This window comes from Schistocerca cancellata, chromosome 4 (genome assembly GCF_023864275.1).
Source record: "Schistocerca cancellata isolate TAMUIC-IGC-003103 chromosome 4, iqSchCanc2.1, whole genome shotgun sequence".
Lineage (NCBI taxonomy): Eukaryota > Metazoa > Arthropoda > Insecta > Orthoptera > Acrididae > Schistocerca > Schistocerca cancellata.
In genome coordinates, this window is record NC_064629.1 from 724,444,742 (window position 1) to 724,461,386 (window position 16,645).

General features: G+C 44.4%; 1 protein-coding gene and 1 pseudogene across 1 annotated transcript in view; both read right to left on the minus strand.

The window, feature by feature from the left end:
- The window catches only part of LOC126183787 (SET and MYND domain-containing protein 4-like), a 187,201-nt gene that overhangs the window by 6,645 nt on the left and 163,911 nt on the right, over nucleotides 1-16,645 (minus strand). Inside the window, exon 8 of the mRNA XM_049926026.1 lies at nucleotides 9,373-9,659. Coding sequence (XP_049781983.1) covers nucleotides 9,373-9,659 — 287 coding nt within the window. The remainder of the gene's footprint in view (nucleotides 1-9,372; nucleotides 9,660-16,645) is intronic.
- Nucleotides 12,055-12,172, minus strand: LOC126186028 (5S ribosomal RNA; annotated as a pseudogene).

The following is a 16,645-nucleotide window of genomic DNA, read 5'->3' on the forward strand; positions in this document are numbered from 1 at the left end:
CACCTGAAGCAGGAAACCACTATCAACAGAAATTAAATTTTGGTAGACAACTTGTATGACAGGGCCATCAATAATTTTGGGACAGATTCATCTCTCACATCAAACATGAGCTACCTGAAAGACAAACTCTAGCTTACTACGAAATGAAACAAATGAACTACTCAGAAAAAGTTACAGCAAACTGAATATAATTAAAGAATATGAAAGGACTGGACATTACCAAGAGTTACTGTGAAAACAGGATGATGCTGGGAACGATATGTGTTTTGATGAAGAAAATGAATGTGTAAATATTGACAATATAATAATGGATTAACTAAAAAAATAACTATAGAACTAAAAATAGGACAGCTGCAAGAATAGTTAGTTATTTATTAGTTATTTTAATGTTCTATGGATCATTTGCATGATAATTCCTAATGACGTGGAACGAGTCATTTTACATATACACTACAACTTAATTTTTAAATGTCGTTACATGCTGAACATTTAATTTTTTTAAAAATATCTAAAAACGTGAATATTTTCTACCCACCACCTTTTACATATTAGAATAATATAAATTCTTCTCCTGTATAGAAGGAGTTATCAAGGAGAAACTTTTTTAGTTTGTTGTTAAATTTTGCTTTGTCATGTGTTAGACATTTTATATCTCTGGGTAAGTTATCAAAATTTTTTGTTTCAGCACTGTGCACCCCATTTTGTCCTAAAGACAACCTTAATGTAGAGTAATGAATCTCGTTTTTCCTTCTGGTGATGTTGTAATTATGAACATCAGTTTTCCTTTTGCACTGCAGTGGATTACTTACAACAAACTTCATGAGAGAATAAATATATTGTGAAGCAGTAGTCAGAATGTCCAACTCTTTTAACAGATGCCTATAAGATGATTGTGGACGTGCACCACATATTACGCTTACAGCACGTTTTTGGGCAATGAAGACTTTCTTTCTTAAAGATGAGTTATCCCAGAACATTATTCCATATGACATTATTGAATAAAAATATACAAAATATGTCAAATTTCTGATTTGTCTCTCCCCAAGATTTGCAATGAGTCTAAGTGCAAATGTAGCTGAACTAAGTTTTTTTAACAGTTTTAACAGTGGCAGTTCTCCAAGGAGATCAAAATGAATTTAGAAAATGACATTATCTGTACGATAGAACGTCCCAAAGAAAAATAAACAGAATTTGATCTTGGAACCCACAAAGCTTTGACAGATTTTGAAAAAACTCTCGATCGAGTTGATCAAAATAAATTATGGAGAATAATTAATGACAGTGGCTACCAATCACAGATCACAAGGGTAATCAACAGCTTATACCCAGAAATAGTAGTATGTACAGGAGAGAAGAGAGATAAAAATCAATCGATCAAGCAGTGAGATAGAGGTGTTCCCTTCCACTCTCTCTTTTTAACCTTTATATTACTAATGTCCTTAAAAGTTTGAAACTATACAATTATCCTGCAATTACATTAGATAAACACAGTAATCTCAGTGCTTTACAGTTCGCAGATGTTAAAGCATAATACAAGGAAGTGAAAACGACATGCAGTTAGCAGTACACTGGCTAAACCAAATAATTGCAGAACAATATAATAATTTCACTGCATAAGACGAAATTTGTGGCCCTTCAAGGTAAATACCCACTACGACCAAAAACAGTAATTAACAACAAAGTAATTGAAAAAAACGTCATATTTTAAATACCCGAGCTGCCACGCGAGTGATAATGATATAGATGAAATGCTGCAAAAATATCAAATAACATGTGTAAAAATAATCACAAGTATGAACTACAAAATCCGAATAAATACAAAAAAAGTTTATAAAACTACGGCGATTCCATTACTGTTGTATGGAAGCGAGAGTTGGATATACAAAAAGAAAAAAGTAAAAGTAAAATTCCGCGTTCTGGTCCTAGACGAGCCAACCGGTACCGACCGATCGCCGTTTCATCCTCTGCCTGTGGCATCATTGGATGAGGTAGGAAGAGGTATGTGGTCAGCACGCCACTCTCCTTCTCGTTGTCGGGTTTCTTGACCTTGCAATCGCTACCAGTCGGTCGAATAGCTCCTCAGTTGGCCTCGCCAGGTTGAGTACACCCCAGTCCTCCCACCAAGGCAAAATCTCTGGCAGTGCTAGAAACTGACCCCGGGTTCCCATCGTGTCAGTCAATTGCACTGATTACTTAACTACCGCGGCGGACAAATAAAAAGAGAGATGACAACAACAGAGAGAGATTTTTGAGGAGAGTAAAGGGCTGAACAACAAGGGATTTAATAAAGAATGAAGATTGAAATTAGTTGCATGTACATGCTCTTAATGAGAACATAACAGAATGCAGGCGGAGTTCGAAACAACATGCGAATAGAGTGAAAGGTGAAAGAATACCCAAGAAGACCCAGAACTACAATCCGAAACGAAGGACAGACGTATGTCGACCAAGTAACGACGACTATAGTTATAAGAATCGAAAGACATGAATGCGAAGCAGCTGTTGAGGAGGGAGTAAGACAAGGTTTGTAGCCTTTTCCTGGTGTTATGTAATCGGTACACTGAAGAAGCAGTAAATGAAAGCAAGCAGAAATTTGGAAAGGGGATCAAAGCTAAGGGAAAAGCAATCAAAATTTTGAGGAAACTTTGAGGTTTGCCGATGACATTTTAATTATTTCAGACACGGAAAAGGACTCGGAAGATGAGTTGAATGGGAGGATAATGTCTTGAAAAGGGGTTATAAGATGGAAATCAACAATAGAACAGTGGAATGCAGTAGAATTAAATCAGATTAACTGAGGAATGAGATACTAAAACCAGTTAATGACTTTTGTAATTTGGGCAACAAAATAACTGACGAAGACCGAGGCAGAGAAGATATAAAGTGCAGACTGGGAATAGCAAGAAAAGCGTTCCTTCAGACAAGAAGAGAATGGAAGCTTTTGAAATGTAGTGCTACAGAAGAATGCTGAAGATTAGTTGGGTCAATCGAGTACCTAATGAAGAGGTACTGAACCGAAATGGGGAAATTAGAAATTTGTGGACTAGAAACCGTTCGGACAAGAAGAGAATAGAAGCTTTTGAAATGTGGTATTACAGAAGAATGCTGAAGATTAGATGGATCGATTCAGTAACTAATAAGGACGCACTGAACTGAATTGGGAAAAAAAAGAAATTTGTGGACTGTAAACTGTACAGACAAGAAGAGACTAGAACTTTTTAAATGTGATTTTATAGAAGAATGCTGAAGATTGGATGGGTCGATCGAATAACTAATAAAGAAGTACTGAACCGAACTGGGCAAAAAAGAAATTTTGTGGCAGCTAAAAGAAGGAATTGGCCGATAGGGCACGACTTCAGGCAGCAAGGAATCAGCAGTTTGGAAAGAAATGTGGGAGGGTAAAAATTGCAGAGGGAGACCAAGGCTTGGTACCGGAATGTGTGCTGATGTGAAATTTTCTGGCCTGTTAAAACTGTGTGTTGGGGATTGAGACTCGAACTGGGGACCTTTACCTTTCGGGCGCTAGTATTCTGCCGAGTGAGCTACCCAAGCACGACTCACGACCCCTCCTCACAGATTTACTTCCGCCAGTGCCTCGTCTCCCGCCTATGGTAGAGCACTTGCCAGTGAAAGGCAAAAGTCCCGAGTTCGAGTCTCGGTCCGGCACACAGTTTTAATCTGCCATGAAAGTTTCAGGTACAACTTTGATGTACACCATCCATCCAAAAAGTTTCAGGACTGATTTTATTCCCGGCGTATAAGCGTCGTCAGCGCAGTAACTGCACTGGCAACTTGAGCTGACAACTGTAAACAACAGATGTCCATTCGACCATTCATATGTGAGCAGGCAGTCGTACAGCAGTAGTGTGTCAACGTTGGTCTGTCACAAATCGCAATGGAACAACATGTCCAACTGAAGTGTTCAAGACATTCTCTAGACTGTTTTGAAGAGGAGAAAAGGGTGTGCAAAGTTTGTTCCGCACACCGTAACTCCCGAACAAAAACAGCAATGCGGGGACACCCGCCAAGATTTGACTAAAGTGGAAAAGACGGACAATTTTTTTCTCCAAATTATCATCGTAGGTGACGAGGCTTAGTGTTATTAATACGAACCACAAAACGACAATGTGCAGACATTCACATGAAAGGCCAACGCTTTGACGACATTCAAGCCAACGTGGGGCGGCAGTTGAACGTCTCAAAGGAGGACTTTTCTGATGGTTTCACACGGTTGCACGAAATTTCTGTCCGTTCTTGTCAAGTGGCGGGAAACGATGTAGAACGTATGAAGCATTAAAACCACCATCTTTACCCTACTATATTTTTTCTTAATCCAGACTCGAAATTTTTTTGACTGATTGGGTGTTTTGCAATAGATAAGCAGAGATGTAAAAACGCGAATTCTTCACAGACGAATTGAAAAACTGGTTGAAGCCGACCTCGGGAAAGATCAGTTTAAATGCTGTAGAAATGTTGGAACACGCGAGGCAATATTGACCCTACGACTTACAAGTATCTTAAAAGATAAGTTAAGGTAAGGCAAAGCTACGTTTCTAGCATTTGTAGATTTAGAGAAAGCTGTCGATAATGTTGATTGGAATACTGTCTTTCAAATTCTGAAGGTGTCAGAGGTAAAATACAGGGAGCGAAAGGCTATTTACAGTTTGTACAGAAACCAAATGTCAGTTATAAGAGTCGAGCGGCAAGAAGGGGAAGCAGTGATTGAGAAGGGAGGGATCCATGGAGAGGAAATAAAAACTTTGAGGTTTGACGACGATATTGTAATTCTGTCAGAGACAGCAAAGGACCTGGAACAGCTGTTGAAGGGAATGGACAGTGTCTCGAAAGGAAGATATAAGATGAACATCAACAAAAGCAAAACGAGGACAATCGGACGTAGTCGAATTAAATGAGGTGATGCTGAGGGAATTAGATTATGAAATGAGACACTTAAAATAGTAGATGAGTTTTACTTTCTGGGACGCAAAACAACTGATGATGGTAGAAGTAGAGAGCATATAAAATGTAGACTTGCAACGGCAAGGAAAGCGTTTCTGGAGAAGGGAAATTTGTTAACATCGAGTATAGATTTAAGTGTTAGGAAGTCTTTTCTGAAAGTATTTGTATGGAGTGTAGCTATGTACGGAAGTGAAACATGGACGATAAATAGTTTGGACAAGAAGAGAATAGAAGCGTTCAAAACGTGGTGCTACAGAAGAATGCTGAAGATTAGATGGGTAGATCACGTAACTAATGAGGAGGTACTGAACAGAATTGGAGAGAAGAGGAATTTGTGGCACAACTTGACTAGAAGAAGGGATCGGTTAATAGGACATGATCTGAGGCATCAAGGGATCATCAATATACACTCCTGGAAATGGAAAAAAGAACACATTGACACCGGTGTGTCAGACCCACCATACTTGCTCCGGACACTGCGAGAGGGCTGTACAAGCAATGATCACACGCACGACACAGCGGACACACCAGGAACCGCGGTGTTGGCCGTCGAATGGCGCTAGCTGCGCAGCATTTGTGCACCGCCGCCGTCAGTGTCAGCCAGTTTGCCGTGGCATACGGAGCTCCATCGCAGTCTTTAACACTGGTAGCATGCCGCGACAGCGTGGACGTGAACCGTATGTGCAGTTGACGGACTTTGAGCGAGGGCGTATAGTGGGCATGCGGGAGGCCGGATGGACGTACCGCCGAATTGCTCAACACATGGGGCGTGAGGTCTCCACAGTACATCGATGTTGTCGCCAGTGGTCGGCGGAAGGTGCACGTGCCCGTCGACCTGGGACCGGACCGCAGCGACGCACGGATGCACGCCAAGACCGTAGGATCCTACGCAGTGCCGTAGGGGACCGCACCGCCACTTCCCAGCAAATTAGGGACACTGTTGCTCCTGGGGTATCGGCGAGGACCATTCGCAACCGTCTCCATGAAGCTGGGCTACGGTCCCGCACACCGTTAGGCCGTCTTCCGCTCACGCGCCAACATCGTGCAGCCCGCCTCCAGTGGTGTCGCGACAGGCGTGAATGGAGGGACGAATGGAGACGTGTCGTCTTCAGCGATGAGAGTCGCTTCTGCCTTGGTGCCAATGATGGTCGTATGCGTGTTTGGCGCCGTGCAGGTGAGCGCCACAATCAGGACTGCATACGACCGAGGCACACAGGGCCAACACCCGGCATCATGGTGTGGGGAGCGATCTCCTACACTGGTCGTACACCACTGGTGATCGTCGAGGGGACACTGAATAGTGCACGGTACATCCAAACCGTCATCGAACCCATCGTTCTACCATTCCTAGACCGGCAAGGGAACTTGCTGTTCCAACAGGACAATGTACGTCCGCATGTATCCCGTGCCACCCAACGTGCTCTAGAAGGTGTAAGTCAACTACCCTGGCCAGCAAGATCTCCGGATCTGTCCCCCATTGAGCATGTTTGGGACTGGATGAAGCGTCGTCTCACGCGGTCTGCACGTCCAGCACGAACGCTGGTCCAACTGAGGCGCCAGGTGGAAATGGCATGGCAAGCCGTTCCACAGGACTACATCCAGCATCTCTACGATCGTCCCAATGGGAGAATAGCAGCCGGCATTGCTGCGAAAGGTGGATATACACTGTACTAGTGCCGACATTGTGCATGCTCTGTTGCCTGTGTCTATGTGCCTGTGGTTCTGTCAGTGTGATCATGTGATGTATCTGACCCCAGGAATGTGTCAATAAAGTTTCCCCTTCCTGGGACAATGAATTCACGGTGTTCTTATTTCAATTTCCAGGAGTGTAGTACTGGAGTGAAGCGTGGAGCCGGCCGGTGTGGCTGAGCGGTTCAAGTCGCTTCAGTCTGGAAGCGCGCGACCGCTACAATCGCAGGTTCGAATCCTGCCTCGGGCATGGATGTGTGTGATGTCCTTAGGTTAGTTAGGTTTAAGTAGTTCTAGGTTCTAGAGGACTGGTGGCCTCAGATGTTAAGTCCCATAGTGCTCAGAGCCATTTGAACCATTTGAACGTAGAGTGGTCACTTAAGTTGAGGCGACAGAGGTGTCTGTTGAACTTACAGTGATTAATTTCAGCCGTGCTGTAACTGTCGTGAAGCTCCTCGATGTTTATGTCGAATTATACCATGGTACTCTTTGAATCATGAAAGGGTTTAACGTATAGTGACTGCCTTTGATTTTAGATGTCCTCGACCATTCCTCTTGCCAGTTCGATGACAAACGCTTTTTGAGAATGGATATTATATTTGTGAGAGGGAGTTTATCAAATTTAATAGCTTCATGTAGAGATGCTTACTTTTCTAGATCTCCTTGTTCATGCAGTTAGTCGGAGATGAAGAGGCTTGCACAGGATAGAGTACCATGGAGGGCTGCATCAAACCAGTCTCTGGACTGAAGACCACAACAACGAGCAGAAAAAATTGGAAATTTGTGGTAAATTCCAATGAGATCTAACTGCTTAGGCCACTGATCCCTAGGCTTACAAAGTACTTAATCTAACTTAAACTAACTTACGCCACGGACAACACACACACCCATGCCCGAGGGAAGATTCGAACCTCCGACGGGGAAAGCCGCGCGAACCGTGGCAAGGCGCCTCACACCGCCTGGCTACACCGCTCGGCCAACAAGCAGAGATGAAGAGGCTTGTAGAGAGCGGATTCGTGTGAAGAGCTGTATCGAGCCAGTCTTCAGACTGTAGACGACAGTAGCAGCAACAACAGTAAAAATTTGTGAAGAAAAGCGGATTGAATATAATGTAAACTACTGGCCATTACAATTGCTACACCAAGAAAAAATGCAGATGATAAACAGGTATTCATTGGACAAATATATTATAATGGAACTGACATGTGATTACATTTTCACGCAATTTTGGTGCATAGATCCTGAGAAATCAGTACCCAGAACAACCACCTCTGGCCGTAATAACGGCCTTGATACGCCTGGGCATTGAGTCAAACAGAGCGTGGATGGCGTGTACAGGTACAGCTGCCCATGCAGCTTCAACATGATACCACAGTTCATCAACAGTAGTGACTGGCTTATTGTGACGAGCCAGTTGCTCGACCACATTGACCAGACGTTTTCAATTGGTGAGAGATCTGGAGAATGTGCTCTCCTGCTCAGCAGCCGAACATTTTCTGTATCCACAAAGGCCCGAACAGGACCTGCAACACTCGGTCGTGCATTATCTTGCTGAAATGTAGGGTTTCGCAGGGATCGAATGAAGGGTAGAGCCACGGGTTGTAACGCATCTGAAATGTAACGTCCACTACTCAAAGTGCCGTCAGTGAGAACAAGAGGTGACCGAGACGTGTAACCAGTGGCACCCCATACCATCACACCGCGTGATACGACAGTATGGCGATGACGAATACACGCTTCCAATGTGCGCTCACCACGATGTCGGCAAACACGGATGTGATCATGATGATGCTGTACACAGAACCTGGATTCCTCCGAGAAATGACGTTTTGCCATTCGTGCACCCAGGTTCGTCGTTGAGTACACCATCGCAGGCGCTCCTGTCTGTGATGCAGCGTCAAGGGTAACCGCAGCCATGGTCTCCGAGCCGTTAGTCCATGCTGCTGCAAACGTCGTCGAACTGTTCGTGCAGATGGTTGTTGTCTTGCAAACATCCCCATCTGTTGACTCAGGTATCGAGACGTGGCTGCACGATCCGTTACAAATGGCTCTGAGCACTATGGGACCTAACATCTGAGGTCATCAGTCCCCTAGAACTTAGAACTACTTAAACCTAACTAACCTAAGGACATCACACAACACCCAGTCATCACGAGGCAGAGAAAATCCCTGACCCCGCCGGGAATCGAACCCGGGAACCCGGGCGTAGGAAGCGAGAACGCTACCGCACGAGCACGAGCTGCGGACTGCGGATAATGCCTGTCATCTCGACTGCTAGTGATGCGAGGCTGTTCGGATCCAGCACGGCGTTCCGCATTGCCCTCCTGAATCCACCGATTGCATATTCTGCTAAGTCATTGGATCTCGACCAACGCGGTAAACCGCAATCGTGATAGGCTACAATCTGACCTTTAACAAAGTCGGAAACGTGATGGTACGCATTTCTCCTCCTTACACGAGGCATCACAACAACGTTTCACCAGGCAACGCCGGTCAACTGCTGTTTGTGTATGAGAAATCGGTCGGAAACTTTCCTCATGTCAGCATGTTGTAGGTGTCGCCACCGGCGCCAACCTGGTGTGAATGCTCTGAGAAGCTAATTATTTGCATATCACAGCATCTTCCTCCCGTCGGTTAAATTTCGCGTCTGTAGCACGTCATCTTCGTGGTGTAGCAATTTTAATGGCCAGTGGTATAAAAAGGAGAAGAGGCGGCGGTACTGACCGCGTGGGCGGCAGCTGATGCACGAGCGGCCAGTCCTGCTCGCAGGGCGTGCAGGTGCAGGTGAAGAAGTACTGCGCGCGCAGCTGCTGCAGGCGCTCGTCGCGGTCCTCGGCCAGGAAGCTGGGCCCGTAGTTGTCGAGCAGCTCGGCGCCGCGCGCCACGGGCCGCGACGCACGCACTACGCACGCGCGGCCCGCCGTGTGGCGCGACACGTTGGGCCAGCAGGCGTGGTTGAGCAGGCTCACCGCAGGGTACACGGCGCCGCCCAGCTCCACCGGCTCGCCCTCCTGCTCACAGACAACACACGTACAGATGGGTCGATTTCGTCCATTCCCGTGAACTACTTCATTCATTTCACTCTTTGCCGTGAAGCGTTCAAATGAAGTAGTTCACTCGTGATGTACGGAAGCCTGGCGAAGTTGCCCAGGACGCCGCTCAGCCGCGGCTGCGCTCGCTTCGCCTCGCTCGTACAATAAAGCTTCGTAATACTTCATAACTTGACTAGAAGAAGGGATCGGTTGGTAGGACATGTTTTGAGGCATCAAGGGATCACAAATTTAGCATTGGAGGGCAGTGCGGAGGGTAAAAATCGTAGAGGGAGACCAAGAGATGAATACACTAAGCAGATTCAGAAGGATGTAGGTTGCAGTAGGTACTGGGAGATGAAGAAGCTTGCACAGGATAGAGTAGCATGGAGAGCTGCATCAAACCAGTCTCAGGACTGAAGACCACAACAACAACAACAACAACATACTTCATAATTTTACCAACAGATAGCCGAACTATGCAGTAACGTGCACGCAACGTTTTATGCTCTTACAGCGTCTGAGTTAAATAGAGCATGGTCGAAGGGGACAAAGGAAAGTTAAACAGAGAAGCCTGTCACATATAAAGAAGGTATTACATTTAATCTTGCTCGACATTTTCTCATGAAGCGCCCAAAAAAGTCTTTATCTGCCAAATGAAACATTATTTGTTGTATTCATGGACTGAAAACTAGGGCTACCAACGAAATGCAGTCCAATTTTATGTTCCTTTTAAAATTTAATGCAAAATAGAATCAGTATGTTTACCAAAAAAATGGTTCAAATGGCTCTGAGCACTATGGGACTCAACAGCTTAGGTCATAAGTCCCCTAGAACTTAGAACTACTTAAACCTAACTAACCTAAGGACATCACACACATCCATGCCCGAGGCAGGACTCGAACCTGCGACCGTAGCAGTCCCGCGGCTCCGGACTGCAGCGCCAGAACCGCTAGACCACCGCGGCCGGCAAGTATGTTTACTACTGTCATAAAGTCTATACACCTACGTTAAGTAATTATTCAGAAGTTTTCCTTAAGACTATATTTTTGTTGAGAATAATAACCCTCCACATTCAAAACGTAAACTCTCACATGCAGTCACTAGTACGATTTCAGGTAAAATCCCTCTTTCAGTGTTATTAACAAACCTTTTATTTTCATGTTGGCTGTGCGTGCTCACACAGCCAGCCTCTTCGTTTGTATCTTTAATATTCATTTGTCTGCAATCGCTGCCAACGGTAGGCTACCCGTAGACGCGAAGTTTAACTGCAAAAATAGTCACGGGTAATGATGTCAGCACAGCAGGAAACAACTGACGCTGCTTTCCCCTATCCCCACATCACCCCTACCCATCGTAAACCCATCGTTCCCCACAAACACCGCGCGATTCGTCAACAGGCAGTAGAGGGAGGACTGAAGCCAAGGGAGGATGAGTGACGTAGCGCCGATGTAGCGGGAGAGGGAGAGGGGAAGAGAGTGAGTGAACTAGAAAAAAGTGTGGTGTGTGCTATCTGTGAAGAGTTTGAAGTACCAGTTCATTGAAATTGAGTGGTTAGTTCACACTTCACTGGAGTGAAGCGTTCATTTGAACGACTCATTCACGAGCTCCCCAACACTAAACACACGTCTGCTGCGGACCTCACCCGACCATATTTTGTCATACGTAACCTACAAAAATACCAATGTAGACAAAAGTTTGTGACGCAGCATTTAATGTTTGTTATTTAAAGACCCCGTAAACGACAGAACGTATTTTACAAAATCGCTGTTACCTAGCTAAGGATTTGCCAAGCAAGCCCGTGTGTGTGTGTGTGTGTGTGTGTGTGTGTGTGTGTGTGTGTTGTTTGGGGAAGGAGACCACACAGCGATGTCATCGGTCTCATCGGATTAGGGAAGGATGGGGAAGGAAATCGGCCGTGCCCTTTCAAAGGAACCATCACGGCATTTGCCTGGAGCGATTTAGGGAAATTACGGAAAACCTAAATCAGGATGGCTGGACGCGAGATTGAACCGTCGTCCTCCCGAATGCGAGCAAGCCCGTACACGTTCAAACAATGTTTGTCAGTTTAACCTCAGTCTGAAGCAGGCGCTGTTCGTGTGTATTTTGACAGTAGTGAGAACGGCGACAAAACAGTCCTGGCATTCACTTTGGCACAGTGTTTAAAGAAGAAGAAGCACTCCGTCTTCAGGCCACAAGTGGCCCATCGGGACCATCCGACCGCCGTGTCATCCTCAGCTGAGGATGCGGATAGGAGGGGCGTGTGGTAAGCACGCCGCTCTCCCGTCGTTATGATGGTTTTCTTTGACCGGAGCCGCTACTATTCGGTCGAGTAGCTCCTCAGTTGGCATCACGAGACTGAGTGCACCCCGAAAAAGGACAACAGCACATAGCGGCCCGGATGGTCACCCATCCAAGTGCCGGCCACGCCGGACAGCGCTTAACTTCGGTGATCTGACGGGAACCGGTGTATCCACTGTGGCAATGCCGTTGCAAAGAATGAGAAGAAGAAGAAGAAGAAGGAGAAGAAGAAGAAGAGAAGACTCTGGTCCACGCAATGGCTTAAAACGAGGATTTACACATGAATATCTGCTAAAGGAAATATTACTCTAAGAACCCAATGATTACAGCAGCTTTTTTCAAATGAACCACAAAACTTTTTAAAACTGATCAAGCTCCCACCTCCTAAGAGCAAAATTATCTATCAAGTTCGCTCTTATCTAGCCACGGATGTGTCAAACAAGGCCGTAGACGTACCTAGAAAGCTTGTCGATTAAACCTTGTACGTTTCATGTTGTATGTTAACCGGGGGCCTAGGAACGACGGGGAGGCTTCGTCCCCACCGCAGCCGAAGAGGTCCACAACCTCACGACGACTACCACAGTCTACTTCACCCCTCCGCCGCCCCACACCGAACCCAGAGTTATTGTACGGTTCGGCCCCCGGTGGACCCCCCCCTCCCCCCGTGAACGTCTCACACCAGACGAGCGTAACCCCTATGTTTGCATGGTAGAGTAATGGTGGTGTACGAGTACGTGGAGAACTTGTTTGAGCAGCAATCGCTGATATAGTGTAGCTGAGGCGGAATAAGGGGAACAAGCCCGCATTCGCCGAGGCAGATGGAAAACCGCCTAAAAACCAACCACAGACTGGCCGGCTCACCTCGACACAAGTCCGCCGGGCGGATTCGTGCCGGGGATCAGGCACTCCTTTCCACTCCGGAACAATTTAACCTTACTTTTGGCACTAGCGGGAATGGCTACAAATGCAGGAAAAGCATTTCTAACATCGACTTTGGCACTGTGTTTAAAGAAGGAGAAAACAAGACGTTGGTCCATGGAATGGTTTAAAAAGAGAGAGAAATATACAACTGTAAACGGCAGCTTGCACCACGGGACGCACAACGACGTGTTGACTTCGCTTTCCAATTTGTCGCAAGGACTAAAGTTGGCGGGAGCTCGCCCAGGACTATCCTATGGACAGACGAACCTCATTTTTCTCTGACGAGTGAGGTGAACACACAGAACTGCCCAGTGTGGGGATCTTCACCTCCAGTCACTGTTGTAATATTTATGACTTAGTCAGCCATCATATTAGGCTCCAAGAAGCTGTTCCCAGAGCAGTGGAGATGCAAGAAGTATATAGATGACGAAATGTGGTGTGAGGTACCTGTGACAGATGTTAGATTCGGTACCATTCCCGTGAGAAAGACCGCCTGGATAATGCTGCTGCTCTGTGATTGGCTGCTGTGTTCGGAGCAAGGGCACCAAAACGTTAAAGTATAGTTATTATTATTAGTTAAACTACTAATTGGAATGACTTCACTTTTTAATATAAATATCTCTCAACAGCTGATTATCAGTCAGTCATTTTAGAATTATTAAAAACAATTTAAATCAAAAACAAAAGAATGACGACATTGCAGACGAAGCACTTCGGAAGCATTCGGGTCACGCCTTTTTTGGTATGGCGCGCGAAGTTTTTCGGGCTGTTCGTCATTCTGGATTAGGCAGTCGAGAAGAACAGACATGTTGTCTGTCGTAGGATGTGTTTCCAATTTTTATTTAAGTTCCTGTTCGTCACTATGGATTAGGCAGTCGAGATGTACAGTCATGTTGTCTGTGGCAGGATGTGTTTGCCAGTATTCAGTATTAAAAGATTCACTCCGGTAGTCATGAGGCACAGACACGTGCCACAAATAGTGTAAAGATACATTTTCGTAAACATTGTGTTTGATCATGTACTTTGCTGTATCGGAAGGTGTTGTATTAAGATCATGTAGTCTTCTCGTGTGACTGTATTAAAATACGCGAGAGGCATCCCAAAGAAGTGATACATTATTTCAGAACAGAACCTCGCTAAAAAGTCAGTTTCAGCCTCAAGATACAGAACCTACGAACTGCGTGCTTTTTTCTGCGCTGGGGACATCAACTTGAAGACAGCAGGCTAGTGAACTATAACAGAACCTTCGTATTCCATACAGTGCAGTGGAAACAACTAGGCGCCTCACGTGTATCGCATGCACAGAACAAATGTACCAGTGACACGTCATCTGCAGTAATGCAGAGGAGGTAAAGGAGGATGATCGTTATTAACACCAACAATCAATTCATTCTTCCTTTCTTGTGCGTGAAGTTCCTCTGTATGGTGAACGTGTCACCGTATGGTGTGGCTTCGCGGTTACGTTAATCATTGGCCCATTCTTTTTTGAACAGGCTGACGCTTAAGGACCAAAGACGTGCAGTGTGACTGGTCAGCGTTACTGCAATATGCTTCACCAGCATGTCATACCCGCCCTAGAGACGCACTGAACTCAACAGTTTTCATGCAAGATGGAGCCCGACCTTAAGGGGCTCCGGAACGCCCTATACTTGCAATGTTAAAATAACGCTTATAAATTACATCTTTCCTCACAAAGTATTTGAGGTAGGAAGTTGAACTTTTTACAGATTATTTATTGGAATATGGGCTACAACTTAACACAGGGATTTTACAAAATTTTAGTTCAGTTATTAAAGATGATTTTTTTTTCAATTGTAATGAAAATTCACAACATTTTTTTGCAATTTTTTATTTATATATTCAAAAATATACAGTTTTTTGGAAAAAGGCTGTGTTAAATTATGCAGAAGGTACTGTGTAACATTTACTGAAAGTTTGAAACAAATATGTTTGGAAGATCCTTAGAAAACATGTAATTAGTATGAGAAAATAAAAGTTTTGGGAATCGAGAGACAAAGATTGGATTAACTTTTTAGTGCATTCCAGGTCCATAGGATGGATTATCTTCATCCTCTGCAAACTCCTCCTCCAGCTTCCTCTTGTTCCTCCTCCTGTTTACTCTTGCTTGTATTTCTAGACTCTTTACAGCCCTGTCTGCAGCCCGAAGGCGTTCCTTGTCTAAAGCAAGCATCGCTCGTACCATGTTAGAACCTATTTTCATTCCCATATTTCTAAATACCTTGCACCTTACAATGTTGCCATCATTGAAAGTCGCAACAGCATCATACACACCAAAGTGAAGTGTTTCTATGCCAACAAATACACTCTTGGGGATTCTCGACCATATAACACTATTTACACTTTCATTGGGGTTTTGAGTTTTTCCGTGAATACACTTTTTCAACAGTTCAGGTGCTGCTAAGTCTCTGAAAATAGGTTTTATCACCTCCATTATTGCATGAGGCAGACTATGCTTATGAGTGTACACTTCACCAGATAGCAATCCTTTGTTATATTTACACCAACTGTCTTCTTCTTTGGGACACAAGCTATGTTGGGGATTTTCATCGGTTGAAGAAGTATGAAAAAAAAAGAGCCCAAACAGCCTTCTTCATTTCGTCGACACTTTGTGTATTTTGCCTAATAGCCATTCCATAATAGTTCTGTATTTTGTCAATTACACTGTCAGTTAACCTTCCGTTCCCATCCAACCCTTTACCATCACTGAGTTTTTGTTTTTTGTACGAAGCTTTCAGTCGCCGAAGTCTTGTTCCCATTTGCTTCTGTACGTGTCCAATACACTCAAATTTCTGCACTACAACATCATCACCATAGGGCTTCAGTCCTTGAACATGTTTGAAACTTTTAGAATCACCGTCACCAAGGTAATTAACATATCGCACTTTATCACACGCCTCAGAACGCTGGAATATACTGGCAACACCAGCCACTTCCATTCCTCCACTACTGCCACTATAGTTAGCTTTGCAATTATTTTCATGTGTACCTTTATATTTTTGTGGACATCTACAATACTTTGATATTACTGCTACATCTAAAACTTTCCCTGTATACATACTGGTGGCAGATACTACACCATGAAGAGAGTTCCCCGTTTATGCCAGGTACCATCGAACGCTGCAGTCAAATCTCTGTTACCATTATTTTCCATTACTGCCTCTTCCACAGCGTTCTTCATAGATTCTATACAGACATCTTCTACTTTAGATCCTATTAATTTATTATAGGTCGTAAACTTGGTTGGGGGATTTGGAAGATTCATGATGCCACAGAAAATTGCACCTGCAGTAGCACCCTTACCAACTGAACGCAAGGAATAAACAAATCTAATGTTGTGTTCGTAGATTTTGCTACCATTTTCTTCAGTTGCAGTTACTGCAACACTGTTCCAAAAGGTGGTCATGTATGAACACTTATCACATTTCAGTTGTATTTCACTAGCAAGTCCTACGTGCTTTATTATGGAGAGTTCCAGACCAACTTCACTAGAATGAATACATCTTACACAGTTTGAAAAAATTCCTTTGAGAACCGACATATCAAATATTTCATTCACATCCGATTCGCCCATAAAACATTCATAGTTTTCACTCATTGAACCAAGCTTCTTCTGTGAAGTATTTTCTTTCCCACTTTGACTACTATGGGCAGGTGTACTTGAGAGGTTAGGTTCACTCACTTGGTTATCGTCTTTATCGTTTACAGTAATAACACATACCTTTGGC